The 20,349-nt window shown below is 38.5% G+C and overlaps 1 protein-coding gene and 1 pseudogene across 1 annotated transcript; one reads left to right on the top strand and one right to left on the bottom strand.

The window, feature by feature from the left end:
- Positions 1 to 1,216: 1,216 nt before the first annotated feature.
- LOC122646393 lies at positions 1,217 to 2,186 on the bottom strand (annotated as a pseudogene).
- A 7,154-nt stretch (positions 2,187 to 9,340) lies between these two features.
- On the top strand, positions 9,341 to 15,716 carry LOC122645565 (probable flavin-containing monooxygenase 1). The gene is made up of 5 exons (XM_043838871.1): positions 9,341 to 9,835; positions 9,906 to 10,143; positions 12,221 to 12,396; positions 12,651 to 13,009; positions 15,314 to 15,716. The coding sequence occupies exons 1-5, from the start codon at positions 9,398 to 9,400 to the stop codon at positions 15,669 to 15,671; spliced, it is 1,569 nt and encodes a 522-aa protein (XP_043694806.1). The 5' UTR covers positions 9,341 to 9,397; the 3' UTR covers positions 15,672 to 15,716.
- The last annotated feature ends 4,633 nt before the right edge of the window (positions 15,717 to 20,349 follow it).

Below are 20,349 nucleotides of genomic sequence, written 5' to 3'. Positions count from 1 at the left end.
TATAGCTTCGACGAGGGTTTCTAACGTAATTCTATCTGCTCCATTTTCTGCCCGCTCCATTTCCCCCAAGTTCCTCTAATAGAAGGGGGTGGACCCCACCCCGGCAGTGTGTTCGGGTAGGGGTAGGGTAGGCATTTCTGCCCCCCTCTATTAGAGGAACTTAGGGAAATGGACCTGCCCAGGAAATGTAGCAAATAAAGGTTCGGGTTCTAACCTGAGTGCCTTGGGTGAATGCGGATGCAAGCGTGACTGTGGATGGTCTTCATCTACTCGTGTAATGGACAGTTGGGATAGGTTTCTAATTGATAGTTGTTGTCAGCTGGCGTAGCACACATAAGTTTCTGAAGTGGGGGGACCCACAACTATGACAATTTGGCTCTCCTCTAGCCGTGGCGGGGGCTGGAGGGTCCAACCCAACCGAAACACACAAAAAAAACAAGGATGGTTTTGGTCATTTCACAAGTGGGACCCAAGTGGCCCCCTATGAAATGACCATACCCCCTGTTTTGGGTGTTTTTGCTGGGTCGGACCCTCCAGCTCCTGCCACGGCTGGAGGAGAGCCAAATCCCAACTGTGACGGGTAATAGATACTATCGTCACGAAAGGAGAAGGTCGTCAGTTGTGTTCTTGAATCTTTTCTTGAGGAGGAGAACCTTTCATGTTTGTTGGGTTGTCAGTTTGCTCTCATATGAAAAAGCATTTCTATAACTAGGGTCCCAATAAGAAAATCCCTTAAAAATATGTCAAGTTCTAAATATGTCTATGGGACTCTTAATCAGGCAAAAATTTCTTTTTTCTTTTTGGAATTTATATGCTATACTAATTTTTCTAGCTATTACTTGCAAACATAAATTGGGTTCAATCATTAAAAAAACAAGAGAGAAATTCATTTCCACTTTGAGGGAGAGAAAGAGAGACCACTGCCCCCTCTCTGACATTGGCTCCTTGGGAGCCGTTTCTCACTTTTCCTCTACTTCCCCCTCAAAAATCCTATCAAAATCAACGGGATTTTGAGAGTAGTGAGGTAAGGACAATATGGAGTTCGACATAGAAGCTACAAGAATTATTTCGAAATTCAAACTTTCCCACCTTACACATCCAAAAATCGTTTTTTTTTTTTGGAACAAAAGATGCCAATTAAATGGTTTTCCCATTAAAAAATTGTCAATTTATTCTCAAATTCATTTTCTACAGTATACTGAGAACTGCTAGTTTATTCTCAAATTCATTTTTATGTAGTCTGTACAAGGTCTTGCAGTGTTGGTGACCGTGTTCACGCTAGACAGTAGATGACGTGTTCATGCATGTTAGAAATTGAGCTTGATCTTTAACATCAGACAACATAAGCATCCATACTTCTAACCTCAGCTGGAGTAGACAAATATCAATGCAAGTATCCTTCCATCTGAATATCAATATCTCTCAACTTTGAGGATGTTATTTTGTATGTTAGCTCTGATAATGGACTCTCTCTGGGGGTCAATCATCCTATGGCCATCAACAATGAATTTTATCAGGAAAAAAAAAAGATGAAGGTTGTACATCCATTTTAATTCGATGATCCCACCCGTTGAAGCTACCTGCCACCTCCACATTGTCTCCATTCATCCAGTAATTAACCTCAACCTCTTTTAGACCCAGTAGACCCAATAAGGTTTCCTCAGCAGCTTTTAACTCTGAAACAAATTTTTGAGCTTTGTTGTTCTCTGTATCTACCTTGGTCTGTTCCTTCTCATTCTGTTCTTTCAATTCCAACTCCTTCCGCATTTTCAACCCCTTGATTTCAATTTCATTGTCCCTTTTGCATGCCTCAACGTCCAAGCCTATATCTTTCAGTCCTTCAGTTGGCAAAAGGTTACTCCCGAGTAGGTCTGTTTCTACTGTGGGAGAAGCACCCTGATTGAATTTCATGGTACTTCCATTCGATACTGATGTGACATTACTTCCAGTATCCTTTTTAGTTGAACTTTCCTCCATTGGAGCAGTTGATTGAACGTCCATTCTATTTTCCATGTTGCATGTTTTTCCTTCATCAGTACTGTTCTTGCTCAAGATGCTATTATCCATGTGAGATTCAGTAAATAGCTCCATATCTTCAATTTCTATTGTATCCAACTCTCCATTATGGACAAAGTTCGCTGCCTTTTCCTGCAACGATGATCCTGTTGAAGATTCTCCAAATCCCCAAATTTATCCAAAAATCAATTTCATTCTTCCATACTCCCTATAAAATTGTCATACTCTTCCGCACTATAGCATCCCCCAACTTTCTGCCATCCAAATAGGGCCTTGGGGGTTAAGGTTGATATTTGCATACTTAGTGTGGTTGTATTAAAATAATGGCATATCTCAGGGGGTGGCACTGATAATTTCCCATATTAATAAGAAACTATAACAAGTTTGATGCACCGACAAACTTGAGAGCACAGAAACAATCATAAACATTTCCCATGGGAAAATCCATTCACCAAAGGTTACAACATCAATTCATTATAAACAATTATGTTAATGAATCAACAACAACCTTAGTTAACCAAAAAATAGGTGGAGCAAAGGCAGCCATAATTTATTAGGCTGCCATTTTATTTCTTGCCAAAAGAAAAATGAGAAAAAATCATGCATTAAAGGTGCCAAAATTGGCTAAAATTCATACAATTAAGCCGTAGGACTACTATTCAACCTGATTAGTTGTCTCTTCATTTCAAACAAAAAAAATGGCACAATACTAATTCATTATTTTAGACCATATTCACCATTTTTTCATTAAAAGATTTGTTCTATCAACTTCGCTTTAAGGACACAAGAATTTCTCTCAATATTTTCTTCTTTACATCATGAAGGACCTTATGAGCAATGCCAGCAATCTCAAGAACGAACCCATTGGTGATGGGGGCACTTTATTGCTCTAAAATATCGCTCAAAATTTCCTACAGCGTATATGCCATGCATTTGAAAATCAACACAGTTTGGTCTTTGGTTTACTCAGTTTTCTTCATCTTTGGTTTTCCTGTTCTCTATTTGTTTGTTGTTTCATTTATTTATTGTTCACCTATGCCATGTTCATCTAATTGTTGTTCTTTTTGTTTTCTGTTTCATCCATTTGCTTGATTACTGTTTTTTATTTTGGGTTTCAGCAGGTTGGGTCTTTGGGTCTAAATATGATGTGTGTCCTCGAATTTGGTACCTTCTGTGTTAGCCGGCACTGTAAAAATTTAGCCAATCACCTTTTGCATCAACTCTGTATTTTATTATTGGAGCAAGCTTGTGGAATGTGCTTTGCAGTGAAGTATTTTCTAAAGCAATGATGGAAGGAAGAAAGCGCCATGTAGTTGCCTAACAAAATACCGTTCTTACAATGAAAATATTTTATGATTTAAAGAGAAAAAATCATCTTAAAGGTCTATGATAAATATACACTTACCAAATTAGTTTTCTCCAATATCTTAGTCTTTGCATTTGAAAGTTTATTATCATAATTCTTTCTCATATCTTAGCAACATACATTTAGATTGAGAAAGAAAAGCAGAAAAAAGGTATATAACGTTTTTTGCAATGTGTAGTTATAACCATAATTCATGCCTATAATGCATGATGAGTGTATGTTAGTTGCTCATAACTAAGTCATGTCTTTTAATAACTCTTTTAACAACACTTGGTCTGCATCTTGTGAAGGTCATAAAAGAAGGTCATAAAATTTTTAATTTATTTTATGTTATTTATTTTCTATTGGAAAGACAAGTGTTACTTTAAATACGTTGATCTAATAAGCTTAACATGGTGGCTCACCAATTTTTAGCCACGTGGTAGGATAGTGTGACAATTCTGGCTTTTGGACAGATAGGATTATGATTAATTAGCCACAAGTAAAATATCAAAACCTAATTCAATCAAATACGTTCATGTGTATTAGCATATATCCTTGTATTTTTTTTTTTTTCAATTGTCTGTGTTTGCTCATGCACCTTTTTCTAGTCCATAGAATTTCATCAACTTATCTTGCCACTTAGGAAACTTTGTTTGACTTGAAACTTAACACATAGGCTGAGATCCTTGAGATCTATCTGTCCATAAAATTTGATCCATCCAATGTCTCACGTGGCAGAAACTTAGTCGTCCTAATAAGTTTGTGAGGACAACTCACACTCAGTAACTTAAACTTATTAAAAATGATATTTAGGAACTCATTAAAAATACCTACTCTGTTTTTGTGATGATTATATTATTTTTGTGTTCCTTGTATGCACCTAGGATGAAGAAATAATTGCAAGAGTAAATTAATAGGAAAATTATCACCTCAATTTGTCTGTCCCTCAATTTCCTCAATTCCCTCTAATAGATGGACATGGACCCACCCGGGCAGTGTGTTTGGGCAGGGGGTAGGATGGTCATTTCCACCCCCTACTAGATGGAATTGAGGAAATGGAGGGGCAGGCAAATTGAGGGAATAATGATCCTACTTAATACCACTTAAACTATTCACATGTATTAGTATCGAACGGCCTCTACTCCCTTTTTAATCTGGAAGGTGGGGCCTCATCTAACAGTTCTAATTTTTCATCTTCAAATTCATTGCTAGCTAATAAGGGTCCAAAACAATAGATACATAGGATTTTCTGTAGGAGATGATAGAAAGATTTAAGAAACAATTAGTCAACTAAACACGTAATTATCTTTCTGGGAAGGGGAGTTACACTCATCAAATCCACTCTCCAAAGTATAATTACCCCTTTAACGGATCAAAATCCTATGCAATTCCTTCATCTCTTGTGGTGCCTTGCAGTTCAGGTCTGAGAGCTCGACACGGTAGAAAATGCTTCATCCAATGGTCTGAGCTTGATTGACCCAGTTTTTTTTTTCTTTCTTCTCGAGTTCGGCACCGTCGGATGTCGTATCTTCCACGTATCGAGCTCTCAGGCCAAACTGCAAGGCACCGCAAGATTAAAGCACTACAGAGAATTTTCTTTTCCCTATTTAACTACCAATTTCGTATCTCTTTTCTATTCCAGCTTCAAAAACAATGAGATTAGAGACTGATTTACAATGGAGATTCTTGTGGCAGAGGAAGCAACCAAGCAATATCGAATGCTTCTTAAAATCAGCATTTGGAGGTTCACACTAGCGGCGGCTCTGTTGTATATTATGGGAAGATAGAAATGGTAGGGTGTTAGAAAACACATGGGAAGTTCTTCCATAAAACATGGGTTTCTTAAAAAGGCCTATTACACAATTCTTGCGATTTCCATTTTGTATTTTGCGGGAGAAATAAAAAAGATGCAGGGTCTTTTGTCTGCCTTGCTAGTCAAGCATGCATGGGCTAGTTCATAGATCTAAATAAATATTTTTACCTAAAAGAAAAGGTAAACATTTTGAAAAAAACATTTATTTAACAAATTTTATTAATAAAATTGATGGCATTCAACAACTGATCTACCTTTAGTTAGGGTGTTAATTGGTCCGATTCCAGTTCAGTTTGACAAGATTTGGTAAAACAATCTGTGTATTCCATTACAATATAAATATATACAACAGAGGCTATCTAAACATAGCAACATATAAACAAAGAAACATAATGAATAACAATATTACATGCATGATTATAGCTAATATTACAGCTAACACCCCCCCCCCCCTCTCAAACTCAAGGTGGATCGGAAAAAAACAACTTGAGTTTGGACACCAATGAACGAAAACAACCAGAGGGTGCGTTTTTTGTAAACAAATTTACAGGTTGATGCACTGATGGAACAAAAGGAAGAGTGAGAACACCAGGAAGTAAAGACCCACAAAAAGGCAGTCTATCTCAATATGCTTGGTTCGTTCGTGAAACACATCATTGCGAGCAATTTGAGCAGCACTCTACTTGTTGTTACAGTATATAGGATTATAGGGGTTGAAGTTCAGAATATGATTCCTATATCCTGAAGAAGCCAGCGTAGCCAAATAAGTTTAGAAGTTGTATCAACAAGAGCGTGATACTCGGCTTCTATATTAAAACGAACAAAAAGACAAGAGAATCACCAAGAAAGATGCAGTAACCCATAGTAAAACGTCGATCAGTAGCATCACCTGCCCTATCAGTGTCAGAATATGCCCTCAACTCAAGAGAAGAGTTGGAGGAGTAAAGTAAACCATGGAGGAGAGTACCTTTGACGTATCAAAGAATCCTAAGAACAACGGCAAAATGAGTAGATGGGGGCGCTCATTAACTAACTGAAAAGATGAACAAAACAAGCAATGTCAAGACGAGGGACTGTCAAGTACACATGACTACCAATAAGCTGACCGTAGAGGGTAGCATCAACTAGAGGTTCTCCATCAGTCGCTCGTACCTTAGCATTGAACTCAATAGGGGTGTCAACAGTTCTGATATCAGTGATCCTTGCACAAGACAATGGATCAGACGAATACTTGGTCTGAGACAAAAGATATCCATCAGTGGCAGAGGAGATTTCAAGGCCAAGAAAATATTGTAATGGCCCAAGATCCTTCATCTCAAAATGATGACTGAGAAAGAGTTTTAAAGACTAGATGCTTGCAATGTCGTCCCCTGTAATAAGCATATCATCCACATTAAGTAGTAAAAGTATAGTCCAGAAGCAATGGAACAGATAAATAATGCATTGTCATGTAGACTCGACGAGAAGCCAAACTCTGAGATGGTAGAACTGAACTTGGCAAACCAAGGCAAATAAAGTCAATATTCCTACAAACTTTAAGGGGAAATAAAAAACAAGGCATTAGATAGGCTGGGACTGATGCTAGGACTGATTGGATGAGAACTCTACGCCATGCAAAAGAGAGGTAACTAGATTTCCAAGTGGATAGCCTGTTGTTCATCCTTCTTAATACAAAACCTAGGTCCTTCACCTTTGAACGGGAGTAAAAAAAATTAGTGCCAAGATAGATGGATTTTTTGGGCAAATTGTGAATGCCAATTAAAGAACACAAGGACCTTCTATGAGAAATAGAAACATTGCTACTAAAATAAAGGCCACTTTTTCCATAGTTAGTTTCCTGACCTAAGAGGTCAAAGAACAAGTCTAAAACGGCCTTAATAGTGAGAAAATCTTCCACAGTAGCTCTGCAGAAAATAGAAGTGTCGTCTACAAAAAGGAGACGAGAAATATTTGGAGTGTTCCTAGCAACCTTAATACCATGAAAGCGACCTAAGTATCTATAGGCCGTCTGCAGATGAGAAAAAAAATCCATCGTCGAATTAAAAAAGGAATGGGCTGATAGGGAACCCTTGTTGAATACCCCTGGAGGCTTCAAAAAAAAATCAAAGGGGCTGCCCATCCAACTTAATGGAGAAAGAGGGAAGAGATAAGGGTACCCCAATCAACCCCAAAACCTAGAAAGTCAAACACAACTCGGATAAGGCCCCATTTTAACCGATCATAGGCATTGGCCGAATCAATTTTAATGGCTAGAAATCCACCTTTCTTTTTTTATGATTGAGGTAGTGGAAGATCTCTTGAGCGATGAGAATATCATCAACAATCTATCGCCCGGGTATGAAAGCTACTTGAAAGGGGGAAATGAAAGAAAAAAAGGTACCCTTTGAGTCGATTAGCCAAAAGCTTTGCCATAATTTTATATGACATATTACAAAGAATTATGGGCCCGAAATTAGAAACCCGAGAGGCCTCATCTTTTTTAGGGATAAGACATAGCAAGGTGTGATTAATACCATGTGGAAGAGGAAGACCTGAAAAAAAATTAGAGATAAAAGAGAAAACTTCCTTGTGGATGAGATCCTAGAATTTTTTGTAGAAACAAACTTGAGACCCATCCACATCCGGGGCATTAAATGGTCCAACGAAAACACTACTCCGAGGCTTGGAACAAAGGACAGCAAAAGAGGGTGGGCTCATTCCTTGATTAAGAGGAAAAGATCTTTCGTATCTAACGAGTAAGACAGAGCCAGATCATTAAATTCAGAAGACAGAGACAGCGAGCAATTGACTATTCATTAATTATTTAACATTTAGTGTGACGTGTTTGTGTTAGTTTGTCTTTTTGACCAACCAAATGCAAATAATTATTGTTTGGGTCTTGTGGAAAAACTAAAAGCAAATACAACAGAGAACACGCCAGGGTGAAGCTGCAGCAATCTCAATGGAGATATAGTTCGATTTTTCTAACCACATCGTGCTTTTTTGTTTTATGGGGAAGTCTTTCTAGTGGAGGGAGCGTGGTACAGGTCAATGACAGCATACAGGGAAGCATCATATATATGGGTACTCATTTAAGGTGGAATTTTTTGGAGGTGCGGCGGTAATTTTGCCCACACCTGGGTGCAAGGGCAGCATACCACATGCACCTAGGTAGTATTTTTTTTTTTTCCTATTTATGTTATGGGTAAAGGTTGCGCACACTGGCACTATACACAGCTTGACTTACGAAAATGGCCACCCTACCCTCCTCGCCCCACTCTCTCTATTGGGAAATAATGGCGAGTTTCCTCTACCCATGTCGGGTGTCATCTGACCACCCCACATGGTGAGCATCAACCAAACAGATCATCTCGTTTCCTAGGCGAAATCTTCCAGGGGTGCAACTCTCATTTTGCCCAGCCTTGTGTTTGGGCGCATTGGCAGCATACTGGACGCACCCGGGCAGTGTTCTCTTTCCCTATTTATTTTATGGGTAAAGGCTGGGCACACCAGAAATATGCCCAGCCTGAGTCTGTCTTTGTCCTATTCTTACAGAAATGGCACCCCTTCCCTCCTCGTCCCACTCTCTCCGTTGGGGCAGAATGGTGAGTTCGGATCCTCTACCCATGCGGGGTGTCATCTCACCACCCCACTTGGTGAGGAATTTAACTCATCTCCAGGGAGGCATGCACCCAAGGTGCTGCCAGGGGGCATCCAGCAGTTGAGCTGTGCCACATGCATCTTGGCGCACGCCTAGGGATGTGTGCGGCACAGCCCAACGGCTGGCAATGCCCTGGGCATTCCTTGTTCCCTGGAGATGATCCTGATCCCTTGGTGAGAACCTTCCAAACAGAATCTCCACCTCATTGACACAGGTTCAGAGGGTATTAGAAGTATGGAGATTCTGTTTGAATAGTTTTCACCATGTGAGGTGACACCTTATGTGAGTAGTTTATCCAGACTCGCGGACGGCTAGCTCAAAAAAGCCAGTGGGATGCCTAACCCTCTGTCTTTATTTTATTGATTGGATTTTGGACCACACTAGTTGAATTGGAAAGTGATAATGCAAACAAATTCAACCTGATGAATTTTAAAATGCTGAAGAATGGCATCTCGGTTCTCAAAAAAAATGAACAAATGATATCTATCTCATACAGTTTCAGATATAAGTAAGTTGTTTGGGTCTCTAGAAGTGTATCAAGAAGATCAATAATCAGTACTAAGATCTCCACTGTCTAACAATGGCGAGGCAAGTGGGGATCATTGGAGCCGGCATTAGTGGCCTTCTAGCATGCAAGTACGTATTGGAGAAGGGTTTCCGACCAGTGGTCTTCGAAGCAGAAAGTGGCATTGGTGGACTATGGAATCGCACAGTTGGGACTACTAAGCTTCAGACTCCGAAACAACTCTATCAGTTCTCTGATTTTCCATGGCCTTCCTCGGTTAAAGAAGATTTCCCCAGTGCCAATCAGGTTTTCGAGTATGTGAAGTCCTATGCTTCTCAGTTTGATCTACTCCGGCACATCAAATTCAGCTCTAAGGTCACTGGAATTGATTATCAGGGAGCATCAGATGAAGAAATGCAAGCATGGGACCTTTGGGGTGGCAATGGTGAAGCCTTTGGCCCTGGAGGGAAATGGAATGTTACAGTTCTTGACCTCAACAATGGTTCAACTGAGGTACTTACTCTGAAACTTTTCTATAATAATTTTAGGTGTAATGGGTCTTAAAATCATTTATGTGAAACAGGTTTACCAAGTGGATTTTGTGATCTTATGCCTTGGCCGGTTCAGTGGTATTCCAAACATTCCAGAATTCCCAACTAACAAAGGACCAGATGTGTTTCAAGGCAATGTGATGCACTCTATGGAGTATTCTCTAATGGATAATGCCGCTGCTGCAGAATTTGTCAAAGGAAAACGTGTTACTGTGGTTGGATTCCAGAAATCAGGGTTGGACATTGCAGCAGAGTGTGCCAAAGCAAACGGTGAGTAATCAAATATTGGATTCATGTATTTATCAGATGGCTTGAGGGCGGGCCTTGGTACAACGGTAAGGTTGCTCCATTGCTATCGGAAAACATCCTCTCTGCTAATCGGGGGTGTAAGGCATGTATGTTGTGACATTTCCTAGACCCCGCAATGGCAGGAGACTTATGCATTGGGTACACCCTTTTATAGCTAACAATCGTTCCAACTCATCGATTGGACTTGGATTGGGTAGTTTGACGAAGTTAAAAGCAAATTGGGCCCAAGCCTGAGCAAGCCCTGCCCTATTTTGGCCTTGATAAGTTCCATGGGATCCCTTGTGGCTTTTGAAAGCCCAGTTTGGACAACACTTATATAGAACTATGATTGTGCACTTACAAATATTTTGAAAATATTTTTTTACCTCTCATATGCATGAAATTTTCAAGAATGAGACAAGGGGGGATCAAAAGAAAGTTACATGCTCTACATACATCTATAGATGTCTCATTTACATATTCCCCATGGCATACTGATTCATAAGACTGTAGATGTTTAATAAAATCTTTAGCTTTTTACCAAATAAATAAATAAAATCTTTAGCAATTACATATGGATGCTTAATAAGTGGAAGACCAATACTCCAAGTTAAGCTCAAGTGAAGACAATTGCTTGCTCAATTGGTTGACGCCTTGCCAATACAGTGTAGGCTCTTAGGAGGTTATGGATTTGAATCTCTTGTCTTCACCTTGTGTGCCATAAGACACATGTGGGGGCTCCTTTGTAGCGCACATCCGACGGTTTGCAGTACATGGGCATGCAGCCCAACAATCCACCTATGTGTTGGGCTACGTGCCCATGCGCTGCAGACTGTTGGATGGTGCGTACACGCTGTGTCGTGCTACAGAGGACCCAAACCCATAAGACACTCCCTTTTCCATTTCTCTCTCCTCTCTCAGATAGCTTTAGTTAAAGTCCTATTCAACAATTAGATAGGATAGGCAAAAAAAAAAAAATATAAACTCAAGTCAAATGAACATGTATGATAATTGTATTTCTCTGCAGTTGCGCCCATTCTATGCTCGATCAGATATCTAATGTAATAATATCTTTTTTGTATTTGCTTGACTATCATTCCAAGGCAAGATGACTTTGTTAGCCAAACTAGATTTATGTGCATTTATATGCTTTATATTTTTTAAAAGGGAGAGGGTTGGGCATGTGGTCCGCGTGCGCCATGTTAGCGGCGTGCTCCAATAGGAGGGCGGGATGAGGAGGGGCTTGGGATCATTTCCAAAGGTGGGGGAGAGAGTGACACAGGCCAGCCTTTATCCTTTTTAAAATTGGTCTCTTTTCTTGTCTCTTTGTGTAAGGATTTTTTATTGTCACTGTTGAGGTTTTTGGTGTCTTGACTTCTAATGAGATTTGTTTAAGGATTATATGGGTATTTTGGTAAATTTTATGTATAGGATTTTCGCTATAAATCTATTTGAGAGTTCTTTCTCTATATCTGAAAATCTGAGAGAGGTGTGAGGAACGAGCAACTGTAACCCTATTCTTCACTGATAGTGAAACAGATCTCATCTCACCGTGGACGTAGACAACCTTGCCGAACCATGTAAATCTGTATGCGCATTGTGTGATTGTGTTTGCGATTTCCATTCTTCTCTGCATCGTGTTTGGTTTTACAATCACCCCTCAAGGTATCAAATAATTTATAATTTTACTTTTTTACCCTTTTAACATGGCGTACAATTTTTTGTCCTTATGAGGATAATAGTTTCATTTCATGTGTACACCAAAAATGTGAATGACACGTTTTGATAACCACAGGATGTGTCAATTAAAAGAATGTGTAAAGTTCTAAATACATCTATGGAGACGTCATTCAAACACTCATTTTTGTATTTATATGTTGGGCTCATGTTCTCTGTGCCACAGAGCAGGCTGCGCCCAGACACATGGGCCTACCACTTAGGGGGCAGGGTGGTCATTACGCCCACCCCCATGTGTCTGGGCGCAGCCTACGCCCCTGGCACAGAGAACATTCTCCCTTATATATATGTTATACTGATTTTTCAAGCTTTTATATTACAGGAGTTGATAATCCCTGTACTGTACTCTACAGGAATGTACATTGGTATGTTCCTGATTATCTACCATGGGGTGTTCCCATTGCACTTCTCTACCTGAATCGCTTCTCTGAGCTATTGATCCATAAACCCAGTGAAGGACTTCTTCTTAGCATTGTGGCTGCCCTCCTCACTCCTGTGGTAACTCCTTTACGCTCTTATGTGTACATTTTGGCAGTGTTTGCTATGTATTCTAAGTCAATTTCACATTCTTGGATGATAAAAATAGTTGTTTTTATCGTCGGAGAATGTGATATTGACTTAAAATGTATTCTAAGAATGCATACCAAACACAACCTTTGTCTATTAAAATTTAAAAAATAGGTACCCTTACGTTTATTAAGAATTTTTTTTTTTTTTTTGAACTGGAAGCTAATTGCCCCTTTAATTTGCAGAGATGGGCTTTTTCCAAATTTGTTGAAAGCTATCTTAGATCAAAGCTACCCCTGAAGAAATATGGAATGATACCGAAACATAGTTTCTTTGAACAAGTAGTTACATGCCAAATCTCAACATTGCCAGATAATTTCTACAACAAAGTTGATGAGGGAAGTATCATTTTGAAAAAATCAAAGAGCTTCAGCTTCTGCAAAGATGGATTGATAATTGATGGAGATGATGCTCCTCTACAATCAGATATTGTGATTTTTGCAACTGGATATAAAGGTGATCAAAAGATAAAAAATATTTTCACATCACTGATATTCCGAGATCAAGCAATCGGGTCACCGACGACAACACTCCCCCTCTACAGGTTATCTTCATCACTGTTTTCTTGATTTTTTCACAGGTTTTGGTTGATATAGACATGCAATTTTCAGCGGAGACCCTCAATAGCATCCCAAAACTAACCTTCATGAAAAAGATACTGAACATTTAATAATAGGGGCAATTACTATCACTACCCTACACTTACCCTATATTTATTAAAACTATCCTACCTTAAACTTCTTTTCTGAAACTACCCTGCTTTTAAACTTTTACATCTTCTTCTACCTTCATGTTTTTAAATACCCAGATTACCCTTTCATTTCACCTAGTAACCTGCTAATGTATTTAATCTACCATTCTTATCCTATTTTTTACTATTTTTGTCATTAGAATATTAAAAAATGAAAGCACCCACTCGCTTCTTCTCTCTCCCATTTTTTACTCCATTCTTTTTTTTTTTTGTTTTTTCTTCATTTTTCTATTTAATTAATTTTTTAAAGAGAGTCGATCTGTTCCATGGTTTTAGTGCACGGTATCGGGTGCTTTGAAGAGAGTCGATCTGTTTCATGATTTTAGTGCACGGTATCGGAACGGGTATCGATAACCTGCAAAATCGATACGATGCTGATACGGTCTATATCGAACAAAATTACCCCTAAATCTCCTTAAAAAATGAGTTTTCTGACTATTTTACCCCTTGTTCATACCGTGCTATCGATATGGTATCGATGATTAGCAAAACCGGTACGTATCGCCCGATACGGGCGATACGAGACCTATACTTAGAACCATGATTTGTTCGAAGAAGAAAGATGAGGCTGAAATGTTGAATAAAAAATTAATTAAATAGAAAAATTGAAGAAAAATAAAACAAAGTAAAAAACGAGAGAGAGAAGAAGCGGGTGGGTGCTTTCAATTTTTACTATTTTAATGACAAAAATAATAAAAAATAGAAGAACGGTAGGTTAAATAGATTAGCAAATTACTAGGTGAAAAAGAAGGGTAATCTGGGTATTTAAAAACATGAGGGTAGAAGGAGATGTAAAAGTTTTATAGCAGGGTAGTTTTAGAAAAGAAGTTTAAGGTAGGGTAGTTTTAGTAAATATAGGCTAAGTGTAGGGTAGTGATAGTAATTGCCCCTTAATAATATTGGACTAAATTTCCCTCCACCCATAGAGGACGGTTCACACACCATCCTAGGGTTCACAAACCCCTCCTAGGGTTTTAGTATGTTCTTGAATATCCTCTCGATATCCTTTCCCGCCCTCTCCCAACCCCACGGTGAATGGGATCCCATTCACCTCAAGTGTAGGGAAATTCGGTTAACATCTACGTGTTGTCTTGTGGCAGTAGCTAGGGGTCCATGTGATATATAGAACCCATATATAATCAATTCGGACAATTTCAGTCTCAAATGACCAAGGAAAGTGGCTCAAATATTTTTCCCTTATGATAGTAGAAATGGAGTTAAGGTCCTTAAAGTCCTTTTGGCCAAGTGAGCCTTCATTCTAATGGCTTCCAGCGGTGAATGACAAACTTAACCTTCCTTCCCTCCCCCCCCCCCCCCCAAAAAAAAAAAACCTCTTAAAAAAAACAGGTTAAGGCTATTTGATCGGCAAAGAAAATTAAAGGGAAGATAAGGAAAGTGAGAATTTTTAAACCTAAAATAGAAACTTTGGTGATCATTATCTAACATGATTGTATTGATTACTGAAATTTCCTTTTTAGATTTTTACTTTTTTTCCTTTTAATTTTCCCTGCAACCAAACGGAGAGTTGAGGGAAAAGGTTCTCTAAGACACTAGGTAGGATACACTAGCACCCCTATGTTTTTCTCTCTCTTTCTCACATGAAATAACCTCGCCACCTTAAGATAAATGATAGCGATTTATAGCACCTCATGGGTGTGCTCCTCTATGTCTTGCTTAGAGAACCCCCTCCCAAAAGTTAATTACTTGAAAATTTTTCAAAAAATCATTTGGAAAAAAGCTACCCTACTGTAACAATGCTGAGGGTTTCCCAAAATTTTGGTTATTTAACATAGTCATGTGGAAGTGTTTGTTGATTATTTAACTGTTAGATAAATAAGGGACTTCATGGTAAAAATGATCCTTAGAATCCCACCCACAGATCATTGTTCAAACAACAAATAATTTGTTTCACTAGTTTTCCTAGTTTATAAGGGAAGTAGTAGAAACACTCTCTAACTGTCTTCAAAACTAGTGTGCATGACTCTTATTGATTATGTTGTAACAAAATTTAAACCTACACATCTATTAATTATAGTAAATGTTCATGCATTGAAAGGAAGAATTTTTCTCATGAAGATCTAAAATTTGCCAATGTAGAGAATGCATCCATCCTCGAATACCCCAACTCGCAATAATAGGGTATTCCGAAAGCATTTCGAATCTATACACATCCGAGATGAGGTGCCGATGGCTTGCACATTTCCTTGATGGTGTTTTCAAGTTACCAAAGATTAGAGAAATGGAGAAAGACATCCTAAGATGGGAAAAGTACATGAAGCAGTACACCGGCAAGTATTTTCGAGGATCTTGTATTCTTCTAACACATATATGGTACAATGATCAACTTTGCAAGGACATGAAATGCAATCCAAGAAGAAAGAATGGATTTTTAGCTGAATGGTTCGAACCTTATGGGCCTATGGATTATGCTAATCTCTCTCTCCTTACTGAGTGATCCCAATTCTTTTGATGCAAAATTGTATTCAAACTATACAATTACATGACCCCCCCCCCCCCCTCCTCTTTCTCTAGCAAATAAGGAGATGACTTTGATCTTTTCAAATAAAGTGTGTTCAGGTATTGAAGATGCTCTTTTGAAATAAAAGAAGGCTAAAAGAATATAAGAAATTATTCAAAAATTTTGTACCACATGAAGTTGCATAACAGCTTAAGTTCTTAGTGTGTCTATTTTGAGTTCATTTGAAAAGCCAATGAGGACCAACTTTGTTTCCAATTATCATTTTAGCTCTCTATTGCCACCACATGTATCTCGGCCTAGAAAACTTTCTACCCATGGGTGCAGCCCTGGCTTGAGCTCTATTGGGTATAGAGCTCGAGCCCTAGCTAGTCGATGTGCCCTATCTCTCCACCTCTCCACAAGACTTTTGGGGTCAAAGGTGGAACTTCTGTTGGAATTTGTGTGTCCATCAAATCCGATTTAATTACTAATATTATTAATTGACATGATATTAATGGGCGTTCAATTGTCCATAAGTTTATACCTTAAGTCATTCACAACGAGGGATAAAACTGAGTATTCTATTCACATAGATGTCACACTGTGTGTTGTCAAGAATGATGATTCCCCCTTACCCCAAAAAAAAAAAAAAAAATGATGATTCCCAACACTAAGTATGAGAATACATTTTTATGTATATTAAACATGATCACATAAGAATACTTGAATGGACTATTGCCAGTTATATAAGGAATAAGGTTCTCATTAGTAGATTGTGATTAGTGTTTGGACCTGAGTATTCCTAATCATTGTAGTTAGGCATTATGGGTTTTGGTCTCCTAATAGTTGATTCTTATCTGACTATAGTTAGTACACTGGATTCATGGTATTTACTTGAGCCAAAAAGATACTCAATAAAGAATTTGCTCCCTATACAAGAGTGAATATGAAGAGATATTTTATCTATTCATTATTGGACATAATTCTTGGCCCAGTGGCAAACTTTATAAGTTGTTTATAACATAGTTGGAAAACCAGGTTTTGACTCGGATGAGTTACCCGAGTGAAGTAAAAAAATCATAAAACCTGACAAGAGTCATGAAGACTCACCCAGGCTTAGAAATGGCCGGACTCCTAATCTCTTGGATTTTTCACTTGACTCGCAATTATGCCCGAGTGATGCAAAAACCACCTAGTTAAGTTACTTTCACTTTGCCCATTTATCTTTTATCTACTATTCTTGCATCGTGTTTCACACTTTGTCGATTGAAATTCATATACTGAGAGACGATCCAAGACACTATTCACATTTTTTTTTTTGATAAGGAGACACTATTCACACTTGGGAAATATAAGAAAGATAAAATAGCATTGTTGATGACATAGAAAATCATACACTTAGGCTACGTTTGGTAACGATCTGAACAAAGAACGCATGTTCTTGACTAAGAATGTTCTTTTGCGTTCTTAGTCTGGAACGGCGTTCTGAGACCAAAAATGAGCGTTTGGTAACGATCTCAAGAACGTGTTCAAAACAAAAATGGTGTTTGGTAAAACCTATTCTTTCAAATTTGATTTTAATTACAATAATGCCATTTCATTCTAAATTATACCAAAAAATACTTGCAAAATCATTTTCTCTCTTACCAACCTTAGCATAAAATTAAAATATCTCATTAACATAACTAAAGTAATAAAAATATGTCAAATTTCAAAGATGCCATTAAAAATTGGGTTCTTGTGTGGATTAGTGCCATAACTGACTATGCTATGAACAATTGACTAAAAAGGGCCTTGGTGTATTTGAACCACCATCCCCTTGGAACATGCTCATATTCCAAATGCTCTACCAATTTGAGCTAAAGACCCATCAAGTACTCATTGATTAGGGGGAGGGGGACTTGCCAATGGTGTAGGTGTGTTGTAGGTGGTTGGAGCTACCAATGGTAGCCTCCCTCCTGTGTGTGTGTGCGTGTGTGTGTTGTAGGTGATTTTAATTGTCACTGGTGGCCTTAGCCACTATTGTGTATAAACAAATAAAGTGAAATAGAAGAGACCAATCTATTCTACCACATCCATGGAAGCACGTGAAATAACAACTTCTAAAAAACTATCAAACCATAGAGGACTGCTGGCAGAAAATTTTTGGATGATGGAGTTACTACGTCAAGAAACTATGTAGGTTTATAAAGATGTTCCATCATCATTCTTTGAAAAAGAAATACAATTAGGTGAAGAAGAAGAATACGAACTCAAAGGAAGAGTTGTGCCACACATCAACCAAAGCCCTTCAAAACAACTACCTGAGGATGGAACAGTGATAAAGGTGATTTGAGTATGGATCCATGATTCTGCTCCTAATGCATACACAGCCAATCAGAAGCTTAAAACAAGCATCAAAAGGGTATCTTATGATGAATACATGGATATATTGGATTGTTAGTACAGAACAAAGAGTCATCTTTTTTTCACAATTCTAAACCAAACCTCACATCTATGCTTCATAACATAAATAAATGGATTTCTGATTTGCACCTTTATATGAATGCAAATTCCTATATATTTTCGCTGATTGGCGTATGTGATTCAATCTTCCAACTACTGAATGTTCATGAGATATTTTGACTAAGTAGCACAAATATTTACACAACCTAGAGATAGAATCTCCCAACATTTCAATATATCTAGTTAACCTTTCTCCATTTAAAATGAAAATAAAATCCAAGGGGGAAAACCCAACTCACCATTTCGAAATAGATGAAGAGGGACACAAGAACCATGCAAATATTTCTTAGCTCACTGAATGAAAAGAAATTGAGATGGATGGATCTGTTTTGAGTCCATTCAAAATCTGTTTAGAGGCATTGTTTGTTCAAATTGAACCTAATTTGAAAGAACTTGCCATCCAACTTAAATAGAAATCTCCACCTACTTGCCCGGAAGGGGCATTTCTCCCTACCTTACATGTCAGTTCCATTTTTAATTTTGAAGTTAGCAACAAGTTCAATATTTCGTTTAGCTTTAAGTAATGCCAATGATAGCTTTTGTCAGCTATCCAAAACCATTAATAACCATCATCACAAAGAAGCAAATAATTCAGTGGAACAGTTAGCCTGATGAACATTGTATAGATTTGAATTCTTTAGTGGCATCTCATCCCATAATCTATAGATCCAATTAACCAAGGTCTAGAGACATGGAATCAGAGTGTCATTTGATCTCATCATGGACAAAAATATACAGCGTATACGCGAGATTGACAAAAAAGAACAGGAGCAGATGTAAATAAAAAAGAACCACAAATTCAGTTTCCAATCAAAATTTCAAGTAACATCATTTTAAAATAAATGTACTAAATATTTTCAAAAATCAGGAAATAAGAAAGAAAATATAAATATAAAAGTTGCAGGTATGCATAAAAATCGACCATCAATGTCGATTACCAATAATTTACAGTCCAAACTAAAATAGACCCATTAAATAAGAAAGAATGCGAATGAAAGAAATGGCTTACGCTTGTCGGAAGTTCTCAATCGAAGAAGACCCAGATGCCAGGAAGCAGAGAATGACTGAAACAACGAAAACCCATCCTAGAAAAATCATTTTTTCACAAAACAGAGGCTCTTAACTTTCTTACCAAGGATCAAAGATAGGCACCCATTGTTGTACTGCCAATGTGACCACAGAGAGGCTAAGGATAGAAGAACCATTGGGCTTGGGAAGCATGCCCATGGAAAGGAAATGGATCTGAGGAAGCTATGGAATTGTTTGCAGGTGAAGTATCCAATTCCTGCTTCTTGAGTTGTTTCTTGCATTTCAGAGAAACCCAACTAAGAAAACCTAAGAGAAAGTAACCGCCGGTCGGCGAAGTGAGAAGTGAAGAAAGAGATTCGTGAGTTTCATTTGGAAGAGGAATGAATGATTCAGATTCAGGTGTGTCTCTTGAATTTTGACAGGAAGAGCGTTTGGAAATAGTCAGAGAGATCTAATACATTTACACCATTAAAGGTAAGGGGCTTCTCTAATCGGGAAAGAGAGACAGAGAGGGAAAGAGAGACAGAGAAAGGGAAAGAGCGAGAGAGCGAGAGAGGTCCAGAGAGTGCGAGAGGTAGAGAGGGAGAGGGAGCGAGAGATTGAGAGGGAGAGAGAGACAGAGAAAGGGAAAGAGCGAGAGAGAGGTGCAGAGAGTGCGAGAGGTAGAGAGGGAGAGAGAGCGAGAGATAAGAGAGGTGTTGATCCGTCTGTTGTTTTCGGTTGTAGGGTGCAGATCCACTAGATCTGAGATATAAAATTACCTGAGACAAAATGGGAAGCAAAGGGGTGCTGATGCGTTTGTTGTTTTCGGTTGTAGGGTGCAGATCCACTTCCTGAGACAAAATCGAAAAAAATTTGGATCAGTCTCCATAATCTCCACACAGAGACGGTGAGAAGGAGAGTATGAGAGGGAGAGAGAGAGAGAGAGACAGAGAGAGGAAATGAACCAAAACAACGACACAGAGAGAGTATATGAGAAGGAGAGAGTGAGACAGAGAAAGGGAAAGAGCGAGAGAGAAGTGTAGAGAGTGGGAGAGAGAGAGAGAAACAGAGAGAGGGAAACAATGCTACCAGCATGCGAGAGATAGAGAGGGAGAGAGAGCGAGAGAGAGAGTGAGAGATCTCACCTAGGGTTGCAGAG

Source organism: Telopea speciosissima, chromosome 11, assembly GCF_018873765.1.
Source record: "Telopea speciosissima isolate NSW1024214 ecotype Mountain lineage chromosome 11, Tspe_v1, whole genome shotgun sequence".
NCBI classification, from domain to species: Eukaryota; Viridiplantae; Streptophyta; class Magnoliopsida; order Proteales; family Proteaceae; genus Telopea; species Telopea speciosissima.
This window is presented reverse-complemented; position numbering and strand designations above follow the sequence as displayed.